The sequence below is a fragment of the Ranitomeya variabilis genome, chromosome 3, assembly GCF_051348905.1.
Source record: "Ranitomeya variabilis isolate aRanVar5 chromosome 3, aRanVar5.hap1, whole genome shotgun sequence".
NCBI lineage: Eukaryota > Metazoa > Chordata > Amphibia > Anura > Dendrobatidae > Ranitomeya > Ranitomeya variabilis.
Genome location: NC_135234.1, coordinates 23,200,743 through 23,215,594, shown reverse-complemented (window position 1 = coordinate 23,215,594; position 14,852 = coordinate 23,200,743). Strand labels below are relative to the sequence as shown.

Genomic DNA, 14,852 nt, shown 5'->3' with positions numbered 1-14,852 from the left:
TTCCTTTTTGGGTTTTATTTTTTCTCCTTCTACTATTGAGATGGACCCAGTCAAGGTCCAGGCTATTCATGACTGGACTCAGCCTACATCTGTTAAGAGTCTTCAGAAGTTCTTTGGTTTTGCTAATTTTTACCGTCGCTTCATCGCTAATTTTTCTGGCGTGGTTAAGCCCTTGACGGATTTGACCAAGAAGGGTTCTGATGTGACTAATTGGTGTCCTGCGGCCGTGGAGGCCTTTCGGGAGCTGAAGCGCCGGTTTTCTTCGGCTCCAGTCTTATGTCAGCCAGATGTCTCTCTTCCTTTTCAGGTCGAGGTTGATGCTTCTGAGATTGGAGCAGGGGCTGTTTTGTTGCAGAGAAGCTCTGATGGCTCTGTGATGAAGCCTTGTGCTTTCTTTTCAAGAAGGTTTTCGCCTGCCGAGCGGAATTATGATGTTGGTAATCGGGAGTTGTTGGCAATTAAGTGGGCATTTGAGGAGTGGCGACATTGGCTCGAGGGCGCTAAGCATCGTGTGGTGGTCTTGACTGATCACAAAAATCTGATTTATCTCGAGTCTGCCAAGCGGCTGAATCCTAGACAGGCTCGTTGGTAGTTGTTTTTCTCCCGTTTCGATTTCGTGGTCTCGTACCTGCCTGGTTCGAAGAACGTGAAGGCTGATGCTCTTTCTAGGAGTTTTGTGCCGGACTCTCCTGGAGTTTCAGAGCCGGCTGGTATCCTCGGAGAGGGAGTGATTTTGTCTGACATTTCCCCAGATTTGCGACGTGTGCTGCAGGAATTTCAGGCAGATAGACCTGACCGTTGTCCACCGGAGAGACTGTTTGTCCCAGATGGATGGACCAGCACAGTTATTTCCGAGGTTCATTCTTCGGTGTTAGCGGGTCATCCTGGGATTTTTGGTACCCAGAGATTTGGTGGCTAGGTCCTTCTGGTGGCCTTCCTTGTCGCGGGATGTGCGTTCCTTTGTGCAGTCCTGTGGGATTTGTGCTCGGGCTAAGCCTTGCTGTTCTCGTGCCAGTGGATTGCTTTTGCCTTTGCCTGTCCCGAAGAGGCCTTGGACGCACATTTCCATGGATTTTATTTCGGATCTTCCAGTCTCTCAGAGAATGTCTGTCATCTGGGTGGTGTGTGATCGTTTTTCTAAAATGGTCCATTTGGTGCCCTTGCCTAAGTTGCCTTCCTCCTCCGATTTGGTTCCTCTGTTTTTTCAGAATGTGGTTCGTTTGCACGGCATCCCTGAAAACATTGTGTCTGACAGAGGATCCCAGTTTGTGTCCAGATTTTGGCGGACCTTTTCTGCTAAGATGGGCATTGATTTGTCTTTTTCGTCGGCCTTCCATCCTCAGACGAATGGCTAAACCGAGCGAACTAATCAGACATTGGAAACTTATTTAAGATGTTTTGTTTCTGCTGATCAGGATGATTGGGTTACTTTTTTACCTTTGGCCGAGTTTGCCCTTAATAATCGGACTAGTTCTGCTGCTTTGGTTTCGCCTTTTTTTTGTAATTCTGGTTTTCATCCTCGTTTTTCCTCGGGTCAGGTGGAGCCTTCTGACTGTCCTGGGGTGGATTCTGTGGTGGATAGGTTGCAGCAGATTTGGAACCATGTGGTGGACAATTTGAAGTTGTCACAGGAGAAGGCTCAGCGCTTTGCCAACCGCCGTCGCTGTGTGGGTCCCCGACTTCGTGTTGGGGATTTGGTACGGCTGTCTTCTCGTTATGTTCCTATGAAGGTCTCCTCTCCTAAGTTGAAGCCTCGTTTCATCGGTCCTTATAAGATTTTGGAAATCCTTAACCCTGTGTCATTTCGTTTGGACCTCCCAGCATCGTTTGCCATTCATAATGTGTTCCATAGGTCTTTGTTGCGGAGGTATGTGGTGCCTGTGGTTCCTTCTGTTGAGCCTCCTGCTCCGGTGCTGGTTGAGGGAGAATTGGAGTACGTGGTGGAGAAGATCTTGGATTCTCGTATTTCTAGACGGAGGCTTCAGTATTTGGTTAAGTGGAAGGGCTATGGTCAGGAGGATAATTCCTGGGTTGTCGCCTCTGATGTTCATGCGGCCGATTTGGTTCATGCCTTCCATGTGGCTCATCCTGATCGCCCTGGGGGTTTTGATGAGGGTTCGGTGACCCCTCCTCAAGGGGGGGGGGGGGGTACTGTTGTGAACTCTGTTCTTGGGCTCCCTCTTGTGGTCACGAGTGGTACTGTGTGAGTGCTATCTTTGGGCTCCATCTGGTGGCTCTTTTTGTCATTCTGCGGGTCTTTGGCTGGGATCAGCTGTCTCGTCATCTGCTAGTTGGTTTCCTATTTAGCTCACCTGGACCTTCATTTGTTGCCGGCTGTCGATGTATTCAGTGCTATTCTGATCCCCCCCTGACTACATTCGTTCTCAGTCTCTCCAAGAGAAGCTAAGTTTCTGTTTGTTCATTTTTTGCTCATCTGTGTTCAATATGTTTCTTTGTTTATGATGAGTTCTGTCCAGCTTGCTAATATGTGATTTCTTCGCTTGCTGGTAGCTCTAGGGGGCTGAGTTTCTCCCCTCACACCGTTAGTTGGTGTGGGGGTTCTTGAACTCTCAGCGTGGATATTTTGTATAGGGTTTTTTACTGACCGCACAGTTTCCTATATTTCTTCTGCTATCTAGTGATTAGAGGGCCTCATTTGCTAAATCTGCTTCATTTCTACGTTTGTATTTTCCCCTTAACTCACCGTTATTATTTGTGGGGGGCTTTCTATATCTTTGGGGCATTTTCTCTGAGGCAAGTGAGGTCTTTGCTTTCTCTCTTTAGGGGTAGCTAGTTTCTCAGGCCGTGAAGAGACGTCTAGGATTTCAGGAACGTTCCACGGCTACTTTTAGTGTGTATTGGATAGGATCAGGATTGCGGTCAGTCCAGTTACCACCTCCCTAGAGCTCGTCCTATGTTCAGTTACTTAGCTGGTCAGATCTGTGATCCTCAGCCACTAAGGATCATTACAACATACTATATACAGGAGGAGATGACACCGGTATATACTATATACAGGAGCAGATGACACACAGGTATATACTATATACAGGAGGAGATGACTTACAGGTATATACTATATACAGGAGATGACACACATATATACTATATACAGGAGGAGATGACACACAGGTATATACTATATACAGGAGGAGATGACATACAGCAGGTATATACAGGAGATGACATACAGGTGTATACTATATATAGAAGAGATGACAAACATGTATATACTGAGGGGAAAATGAGAGTTGTGAGGTGAAAATGAGGGGTGTGAGGTGAAAATGAAAAGGTGTGAGTGCAAAATGAGAGGAGTGAGGGAACATAGTGGAGTGATCGGAAAATGACATGTGAGGGCGAAATGACAAGTGTTAGGGGGGAATGAGAGGTGTGAGGGGGAAAATGAGAGGCGTGATGGGAAAATAAGAGAAGTGAGGTGCTATAACTAACCACAGATATTTACTATGCCCAGGCAACGCCGGGCTCTTCAGCTAGTATATATATACAACTGGTATAACCTGGGAACGCTATGTATATAATTACCGTGTATATATAGCTGGTATAACCTGGGTATCTTCTGTATATAATTAAATATGTACAGCCGGTATAACCTGGATGTCTACTGTATGTAATTATATACATACAGCCGGTATAACCTGGGCATCTCCTGTATATAATTATATATGTACAGCTGGTATAACCTGGGCATCTTCTGTATATAATTAAATATGTACAGCTGGTATAACCTGGGTATCTCCTGTGTACAATTATATATATACAGCTGGTATAACCTGGGCATCTCCTGTATATAATTATATATGTACAGCCGGTATAACCTGGGTATCTCCTGTATATAATTATATACCTACAGCTGGTATGACCTGGGCATCTCCTGTATATAATTATATATGTACAGCCGGTATAACCTGGGTATCTCCTGTATATAATTATATATGTACAGCTGGTATAACCTGGGTATCTCCTGTATATAATTATATATGTACAGCTGATATAACCTGGGCATCATCTGTATATAATTATATATATACAGCTGGTATAACCTGGACATCTCCTGTATATAATTATATATGTACAGCTGGTATAACCTGGGCATCTCCTGTATATAATTATATATGTACAGCTGGTATAACCTGGGCATCTCCTGTATATAATTATATATGTACAGCTGATATAACCTGGGCATCTCCTGTATATAATTAAATATGTACAGCTGGTATAACCTGGGCATCTCCTGTATATAATTAAATATGTACAGCTGGTATAACCTGGGCATCTCCTGTATATAATTATATATGTACAGCCGGAGTGAGTTTGCTGCACTGAAAGTAAAGGGGCCGAATAACATCGCTCGCCTCACTTTTCAGTTTTTTATTTTCCACAAAAATGTAATATAACCAATAAATTTCGTTCAACTTCACAATTGTGTTCCACTTGTTGATTCTTCACCAAACATTTACATTTGGAATCTTTGTGTTTGAAGCATGATATGTGGGAAAAGTTGAAAAGTTCCATGAGGCCGAGTACTTTCGCAAGGCACTGTATGTATGTACAGCTGGTATAACCTGGGATTGTTTTGGTATAGAAGTAGCTGGTATAATTTACACACAGGATTTAAGCACACACAGAAGATATCCAGGTTATACCAGCACGGTCATTATCACAGTGTTGGGCTGCAGGGATGCATTACTATTATCTGATTTTCAGACTATACCAGGAACTTACCACAATTCTCATGATCTGCAGGTTTCCGCCGTTCACTCCCAGATAGTTTTTTGCCTCACACTTATACAATCCCGATTCAGCTTCTCTTGGAAGAATCACAGTTGACATCCCGGAGGCAATAACTTGGTCTCCCCTATAATACAGTAACATATGAGGGACAGTCAGTGAGCTTCCACTTTAACAATGAGAATCATGTATAGAAAGTGTTGGGCTACATTCACACATTGTGGTCATGATGCGATTTTTGTTGGGATCTTGCAAAACTGACAAGAAAATAATAAAAAATGACCGCGACGTGTAAATAAAACCATGGGGTCGATTCATCACATAGTTTACACCGTAAATGGAATCAGCGGCCGCTTCCCTCTCCTTTACTTTGGACGTAACTGACACCCGGAGGACGTCAGAGTGCAGACACAGCTTTCACTTCTTCCGAGTGCAGCTTACAAATACTGATGTAAAATGCTGACCAAATACTGAACGTGTGAATGTGGCCTTAGAGGGGTTGTCCCAGGTTTCATTTTTTTCACACAGTAAGGAATTATATGAAATACCTGTGAATTATCTTCCTGACCCATCACCACCAATACAGCGGTCCCAACTGCCCATTGTTAAGTTTGTTACAATTATCATTCATGTGCCATAGAGATGGACAAAAGATCCGTTAGACCCTGATCCATTGACCATGTTGGTTGCCTGTGACCGCCAGACTAGAGTCCTGTGATTCCCCTCCTACCTCCCTAGCACCTTTCCTGATTAGTACGCCTGGCACAATGTCATACGTATGTTACACTGGAACAATCAGACTATTAATCAGAAAATAAAAAACACAAAAATTGAGCTTGACTTAAGTTGGTACACATGCAGCTCATAAACGCATGTGCAGCGCCCCAGAGTCCTGGTCGTTGCAGTACTGACGCTCCGCCGCTAAGGGGGGCTATGGTACGTCTGATGACACTGAAGGAGTTCACCTGACCAGGTATCACAGACACCAATACACTTCACAGTCTGGCCTCCAGGGGGAGCTAAGGGTACTATGTATTAGGCCACTCCTCACACTTGGGTAAAACTGGGGGTTAGATAGGAAGTTAGTCAGAAGCTGACTGGGTTGGAACCAGGCAACATCCTGTGGCAGAGGGTGTTGCAGGGGAAGATTCAGGGGGGTCCCTGTCAGGGGTGGGATCCTGACAGAGGCCTAGCGAACAGAGAGAACGTTATGGGACCACGCCTGCACTTGATCGCGGCGGTACCCTAAGAAAGGACAAGAAGCAAAATACATACAATTCTTGACGGGTTATCACCCATGTCCTGGGATACAAGTAAATTACTAAATTAGGAATGCGGGGGTGTTTTGTACATATTTGTGATGTTTGTGGTTTAACAAGGGATTTGCCAGAACCGGGTGGGTTATTCTGGTGAATAGGTCATAAACAGATGCATCCTCAAGAGGATATCAACTCCCATCCTTATGGCAGTCTTACGAGAATAACTGACCTTTAACTAGATGGTGTGTACGGGAAATTGGACACAGGAAGACTTAGATGATAATACTGACCCTTTGCATATAAGAGAATATATTTGCAAATTCAGTTTAACCATTTCTTTCACAGTATATTGTGCTGAGTGAGAAACGAGATCAACGCAACAAGGAGAAATACCAGTAGGAGTCGTGCTGTAAGACGAGGCAATATCCTACTGAGGCGCGTAGCCGGTGGCCGGAACGCCGAGGAAGTACTAGGCTCCAAGCAATACTTCAAACCTACGGCAGGACAGTCAGTTATAGGCGGGCTGTCTCACTCAAATCACCTAAGAAGACATAGGGGGCAACAATAGGAGAGGGGCGACTCTAGGGTCCCGGAAGAACTCCGAGCCTACCCGTCATACGGGTGCGTCCTAGCCATATCATCTGGGGGACGAAGAAGAACATCAGAATCGAGTTGTGAGGGAACTTCAGAAACAGCCACAACAGTTGTGGGGACTATCCCGTAAGCACAGCAGGGGAGGACCACAACACACAAGCGCTAGAAGGTAGGCACAGATTTCCACCTGCAAAGGGAACTCTGGAGGTGCCATCGGACCGGCTGGACTTGCGCAGCCCGGTGAACCGTATTCCGGACTGAGGATCCTGAAACCTTCAGTAAAGAGGTAAAGAGACTGCAACCTGGTGTCCTCGTTATTTACTGCGACCAGCACTACACCGCACTACCACCACCATCCACATCTATTATTGGGCGCCCCTCAGCAGGGTCACGGACCGAGTCTAGCCACCGTGACAATCCCAGAACAGAGACTCAGAGGCCCGGTACCGGGTACCCCTCGGCCCTGCGGCAGTGGGGGCGCTACACATGTTCACATTGGATTTGTCTTGACTATTTGTGCATCCCTTTTTGCTCTTGATGCTCTCTGACCTCAGGGACCTGCCTCCGGACTTGGCCTTTGACTATCCGTTTCTCGACATACCCTCCTGGCATTTGACCCTGGACTGTTACTTGACCATGTATTTGTTTTGCCCCTTTGTACTATGAGCCCTCCTGGTGTCTGACTTCAGACCTCATGACTACCCTGTCTCACGGCTTGTCCATGAGTAGTGACTCAGCATCACACACAGTTTCTTTTAGAATGTGATATCTGTATTTCCTTCCATTTATTTATCTGTTGTGATATTTTGTTTGTTTTTTTTACCCATGAAATAGCTTTTACTATTCATTTGTTATTTCTTTGCTATTTATTCTCTATTTTCTTAATTTTTTTTCTTTTATATTTTTTTCCTTTTTTTTGTTTTTGGCTTGTAAAGGATAAGGGTTGGATCTCAACAGTTTTATATTTTTGAGGAATCCGAGTCAGTCTTGCCTTTTTAAAAGTTTTTATGCTTTTTCCTTCATTCTGGTTTTAACAAAATATTGTCACTATTGCAATTCAGGCTTCATATGACTTTATGGGGTACTAGTGCCGATGGAGTGTACAATCTCCTCTTGTTCTTACCATTTTTGGGGGTGTATGACTTAGTTCCTGGGAATTTAGGGGCCGCCTGTCCATTTGTTTTCTCTCCACCCTTAATATACCTGCAGTGTCAGGGGAAGATTATGCTTTGATATTTGCTCAAGAGAGACAGCAGTAATGGGGGGGGCATCTTACTGAGCAGTACTGACGCCAACATTCCACCGGCCACATACCGCCTCCAACAGTCCACCCGTCACATACCGCCTCCAACATTCCACCCGCCACATACTGCCTCCAACATTCCACCCGCCACATACTGCCTCCAACATTCCACCCGCCACATACTGCCTCCAGCATTCCACCCGCCACATACCGCCTCCAACATTCCACCTGCCACATACTGCCTCCAACATTCCACCCGCCACATACCGCCTCCAACAGTCCACCCGTCACATACCGCCTCCAACATTCCACCCGCCACATACTGCCTCCAACATTCCACCCGCCACATACTGCCTCCAACATTCCACCCGCCACATACTGCCTCCAGCATTCCACCCGCCACATACCGCCTCCAACATTCCACCTGCCACATACTGCCTCCAACATTCCACCTGCCACATACTGCCTCCAACATTCCACCCGCCACATACCGCCTCCAACATTCCAACCCGCCACATGCTGCCTCCAACATTTCACCCGCCACATACCGCCTCCAACATTTCACCCACCACATACCGCCTCCAACATTCCACCCGCCACATACAGCCTCCAACATTTCACCCGCCACATACCGCCTCCAACATTTCACCCGCCACATACCGCCTACAACATTCCACCCGCCACATACCGCCTCCAACATTCCACGTGCCACATACCGCACCAACCCGGCTACAGACAGAGGTACAGCGGTCACTTTTGTATTAATACTGGCCTGACAAATGTAAAAAAAAATATCAAGGATCTTTCTTTTTGCAAAGTCCGAATGAAAGGGCATAACTGTAAAGTAAACCCTAAAAGTTCCTTCTCTTACCTCTTCCAAGTGTACTCAGCCGGTGGGTTCGCCTCCGAATGACATGAAAACTGCAGTGAATCGTCACCACTTCTAAGTTCATGAATGTCCACCATCTCAGGAGCAACTGAAGGCAAAGCAGAACAAAAAGTACAGAATTATTAGGAAGTTTGTATTTTTGACTATTTTTATTTCTGAACATTTCCATGACTGTCGTCGGTCCAAAAGTTAATAAATCTGAAACTTGAATATTAAGAAAGTATAAGTCTGGATTTGTCTTTCTCAAAAAAATGTCTCTGTATGTAGAAATATTGGGCAAGAAAAAATTGAGATGGAAAATTTTACTTTTTTAATCTGTTACAGTGAGAACAAGAATCACACACCTCAATGTAAAAATATAAATTTCTGCCACTTTCCAAAAAATCCCAGTGACCAATATAGTAATATGGCCGCCTGTCTTCTCAGTAACAGTCATAAGCTCCATCCATGGAGCCTGTCATTTTCATCACTTTTTTGGGCAACACCAACCACAGTCCCAGATATTGATCAGACAGGGGACTGTCTTGTAAGAAGGGCCACAAGTTCTCAATAGGGTTTAGGTTGGGTCAGGACAGGAGCGGGTCATTATTCTCTTTCTTTAACTCCTTCACCCCAAAGCCTGTTTTCAACTTCCTGACCTGGCCATTTTTTTCAATTCTGACCAATTTATGAGGTTATAACTCTGAAACGCTTCAACGGATCCTGGTGATTCTGAGAATGTTTTCTCGTGACATACACTCACCGGCCACTTTATTAGGTACACCTGTCCAACTTCTTGTTAACACTTAATTTCTAATCAGCCAATCACATGGCGGCAACTCAGTGCATTTAGGCATGTAGACATGGTCAAGACAATCTCCTGCAGTTCAAACCGAGCATCAGTATGGGGAAGAAAGGTGATTTGAGTGCCTTTGAACGTGGCATGGTTGTTGGTGCCAGAAGGGCTGGTCTGAGTATTTCAGAAACTGCTGATCTACTGGGATTTTCACGCACAACCATCTCTAGGGTTTACAGAGAATGGTCCGAAAAAGAAAAAAAATCCAGTGAGTGGCAGTTCTGTGGGCAGAAATGCCTTGTTGATGCCAGAGGTCAGAGGAGAATGGGCAGACTGGTTCGAGCTGATAGAAAGGCAACAGTGACTCAAATCGCCACCCGTTACAACCAAGGTAGGCCTAAGAGCATCTCTGAACGCACAGTGCGTCGAACTTTGAGGCAGATGGGCTACAGCAGCAGAAGACCACACCGGGTACCACTCCTTTCAGCTAAGAACAGGAAACTGAGGCTACAATTTGTACAAGCTCATCGAAATTGGACAGTAGAAGATTGGAAAAACGTTGCTTAGTCTGATGAGTCTCGATTTCTGCTGCGACATTCGGATGGTAGGGTCAGAATTTGGCGTAAACAACATGAAAGCATGGATCCATCCTGCCTTGTATGGAGCATCTTTGGGATGTGCAGCCGACAAATCTGCGGCAACTGTGTGATGCCATCATGTCAATATGGACCAAAATCTCTGAGGAATGCTTCCAGCACCTTGTTGAATCTATGCCACGAAGAATTGAGGCAGTTCTGAAGGCAAAAGGGGGTCCAACCCGTTACTAGCATGGTGTACCTAATAAAGTGGCCGGTGAGTGTATTGTACTTTATGATAGTGGTCAAATTTCTTCGATTTGACTTGCGTTTAATTGTGAAAAAAATGGAAATTTGGCGAAAATTTTGAAAATTTAGCAATTTTTAAACTTTTAGTTTTTATGCCCTTTAAATTAGAGAGTCATATCATACAAAATAGTTAGTAAATAAAATTACCCACATGTATGCTTTATATTAGCACAATTTTGGAAACATATTTTTTTTGTTAGGAAGTTAGAAGGGTTAAAAATTGACCATCGATTTCTCATTTTTACAACAAAATTTGCAAAACAATTTTTTTAGGGACCACCTCACACTTGAAGTGACTTTGAGGGGTCTATATGACAGAAAATGCCCAAATGTGACACCATTCTAAAAACTGCACCCTTCAAGGTACTCAAAACCACATTCAAAAAGTTTATTAATCCTTCATGTGCTTCACAGGAATTTTTGGAATGTTTAAAAAAAATTGAACATTTAACTTTTTTTCACAAAATTTTTACTTCAGATCCAATTTGTTTTATTTTACCAAGGGTAACAGGAGAAATTGGACCACAATGTTTGGGCACATGGCAGAGCTCGGAGTGGAAGAAGCGCCATTTGACTTTTCAATGCAAAATTTGCTGTAATTGAGATCGAACACCATGTCGCGTTTGGAGACCCCTGATGTGCCTAAACAGTGGAAACCCCCACAAGTGACCCCATTTTGGAAAGTAGACCCCCTAAGGAACTAATCTAGATGTGTGGTGAGCACTTTGAACCTCCAAGTGCTTCACAGAAGTTTATAATGTAGAGCCGTAAAAAAAAAATCAGATTTTTTTTTTCACAAAAAATGATATTTTCGCCCCAAATTTCTTATTTTCCCAAGGGTAACAGGACAAATTGGACCCCAAAAGTCATTGCGCAATTTGTCCTGAGTACACTGATACCCCGTGTGGGGGGGTAAACCACTGTTTGGGCGCATGACAGAGCTCGGAAGGGAAGGAGCGCCATTTGACTTTTCAATGCAAAATTGGCTGGAATTGAGATCGGACACCATGTCACGTTTGGAGAGCCCCTGATGTGCCTAAACAGTGAAAAAACCCCACAAGTGACACCATTTTGGAAAGTAGACCCCTAGGGAACTAATCTAGATGTGTGGTGAGCACTTTGAATCCCCAAGAACTTCACAGAAGTTTATAATGTAGAGCCGTAAAAAAAATCATTTTTTCTTTCCACAAAATGATCTTTTAGCCCGCAATTTTTTTCCCAAGGGCAACAGGAGAAATTGGACCCCAAAAGTTGTTGTCCAATTTGTCCCGAGTACGCTGATACCCCATAAATGGGGGTAAACCACTGTTTGGGTGCACAGCACAGCTCGGAAGGGAAGGAGCGCCGTTTGGCATGCAGACTTAGATGGATTGGTCTGCAGGCGTCACATTGCATTTGCAGAGCCCCTGATGTACCTAAACAGTAGAAACCCCCCACAAGTGACCCCATATTGGAAACTAGACCCCCAAGGAACTTATCTAGATGTATTGTGAGAACTTTGAACCCCCAAGTGTTTCGCTAAAGTTTATAACGCAGAGCCGTGAAAATAAATATATATTTTTTTCCACGAAAATGATATTTTAGCCCCCAGTTTTGTATTTTTCCAAGGGTAACAGGAGACATTGGACCCCAAAATTTGTTGTCCACTTTGTCCTGAGTACGCTGATACCCCATATGTGGGGGTAAACCCCTGTTTGGGCGCACGGGAGAGCTCAGAAAGGAAGGAGCACTGTTTTAGTTTTTCAATGCAGAATTGGCTGGAATTGAGATCGGACGCCATGTCGCGTTTGGAGAGCCCCTGATGTGCCTAAACAGTGGAAACCCCCCAATTCTAACTGAAACCCTAACCCAAACACAACCCTAACCCTATTCCCAACCATAACCCTAACCACACCCCTAACCCTAATCCCAACCGTAAATGTAATCCAAACCCTAACTTTAGCCCCAACCCTAACTCTAGCCCTAACCCTAGCCCTAACCCTAACCCTAATGGGAAAATGGAAATAAATACATTTTTTAAAATTTATTATTTTTCCCTAACTAAGGGGGTGATGAAGGGGGGTTTAATTTACTTTTATATCGTTTTTGTTTGCGGATTTTTATGATTGGCAGCCGTCACACACTAAAAGACGCTTTTTATTGCAAAAAATAGTTGTTGCATCACCACATTTTGACAGCTATAATTTATCCATATTTTGGCCCACAGAGTCATGTGAGATCTTGTTTTTTGCGGGACGAGTTGACATTTTTTATTGGTAACATTTTCGGGCATATGACATTTTTTGATCGCTTTTTATTCCGATTTTTGGGAGGCAGAATGAACAAAAACCAGCAATTCCTGAATTTCATTTAGGGGGCGTTTATACCATTCCACGTTTGGTAAAACTGATAAAGCAGCTTTATTCTACAGGTCAGTACGATTACAGCGATACCTCATTTATATTTTTTTAATGTTTTGGCGCTTTTACACAATAAAAACTATTTTGTATAAAAAATAATTGTTTTTTGCATCGCTTTATTCTGAGAGCTATAACTTTTTGATTTTTCTGCTGATGATGCTGTATGGTTGCTTTTTTTTTTGTAGGGCAAGATGCCGTTTTCAGCGGTACCATGTTTATTTATATCCGTCTTTTTGATCGCGTGTTATTCCACTTTTTGTTTGCCGGTATGATAATAAAGCGTTGTTTTTTTGCCTCGGTTTTTTTTTTTTTGCGGTGTTCACTGAAGGGGTTAACTAGTGGGATAGTTTTATAGAGCGAGTCGTTACGGACGCAGCGATACCAAATATGTGTACTTTTATTGTTTTGTTTTTTTATTTACATAAATAAATGGATTTATTGGGAAATGTTTCTTTTTTTCTTTATTTGGGGATTTTTTTTTTTTTGTACATTCTATTTTTTTTGTGTGACTTTCTAACATTGTCCAAGGGTGGGACATCACTATATTAGATCAGATCAGCGATCTGACAGGCAGTGCAGGAGGCTTTCCGGCGCCTGCTCTGAGCAGGCGCCAGCTAGCCACCTCACTTCATGACCCGGAAGGAGTCCCGCGGCCGTCTTAGATCCGGGGACTCCTTCCGGAACACCGGAACAACGCGATCGCATCGCGTTGTTCCGGTGAAGGAGCCCCCGTCCCTGCGCAATGCCCCTCTATGTCGCTGTCACTACTGACAGCGGCATCAGAGGGATTAAATGCACACGATCGGCGGTGGCGCCGATCGTGGGCATTGTTGCAGGGTGTCAGCTGTCATATACAGCTGACACCCACACGCGATCGCGGCGGCGCTCACTGTGAGGCCACGTGATCGTGGCGCCGTACTAGTACTGCGGTTTGCGGAAACTCAGTTCCCGCAGAACAGTACTAGTACGGCGCATGTCAGGAAGGGGTTAAGGTCTTTCCTGGCCCCAAGCTGTGGAGACTTCGAGGCTGTGATGGAGCATTGTCTGCAGAACAATCCTGGGTTTCTTGACAGTCGCAGACTTCTTACTATACTACTGACTGAAGAAAATGTCTTTTAAAAACTAGCAGTAAGTTTGGGACTTGATTTTGACATGAGTCCATCTTCAGAAAATTTCCAAATGTCATCTTCATTAATCCTGACCCATAGTAGTGTCCACCTCCTGGAGGTCTGTGCTCGTTACTGATCTAGCTACGGACTCATCTATTTGGTCCATTTAGAGTCACTGTTATCTCTTCAGTTCCTAAAACCATTGAAAAATCAGCCTTCGAATGTTTCTTGGCCCAGGCTTGACATTTTCACCTTCTGCGTCTTGTACAGTGGTGGTCAGGTTTCAGCCTCCTCACCTCGACCTTGTCTTTGAGCTTAAAACTTTTTGGACTCTCCAGAGAGGTTGCAGTTGTGGAATATAACAGCACTAGAGGATGCTTTTTACTAGATTTTCTTCTCTTTCTTACAGTATTTATATATAGGAGGCAGTATTATAGTACATACAGCGGGTGAAATAAGTATTGAACACATCACTAATTTTCTAAGTGAATATATTTCTAAAGATGCTATTGACCTGAAATTCTCATCAGATGTCGGTAGCAACCCATCCAATCCACACAGGCAAAGAAATTAAATTGTAGATGTCCATAAATTAATTGAAAAAGTATTGTATACTCTTACTAAAATGTATTTAATACTTCATAAAAAAGCCTTTGTTGGTGATGACCACTTCAGGACACATCCTACATGGAGAAACTAGTCTCAGGCATTGCTCAGGTGTGATTTTGGCCCATTCTTCCACACAAACACCCTTCAGATCCTGAAGGTCCCATAGGCTCCTTCTATAAACTATGAGCTTTAGTTCCTTCCATACATTTTCAATTGGATTCAGGTCCGGTGATCGGCTCGACCATTCTAGAGGCTTTATTTTCTTTCTCTGAAGCCAATTGAGAGTTTCCTTGTCTGTGTCTTTGGGATCATTGTCTTGCTGAAATGTCCACCCTTGTTTCA

General features: G+C 44.0%; 1 protein-coding gene across 1 annotated transcript in view; it reads right to left on the bottom strand.

Moving 5' to 3' along the window:
* LOC143815002 (nectin 1a-like) overlaps positions 1-14,852 on the bottom strand; it is a 60,580-nt gene that overhangs the window by 18,267 nt on the left and 27,461 nt on the right. The window contains exons 3-4 of the mRNA XM_077293773.1: positions 8,717-8,822; positions 4,744-4,876 (exon numbers count right to left, since the gene is read on the bottom strand). Of these exons, the coding sequence (XP_077149888.1) occupies positions 4,744-4,876; positions 8,717-8,822 (239 nt within the window). The remainder of the gene's footprint in view (positions 1-4,743; positions 4,877-8,716; positions 8,823-14,852) is intronic.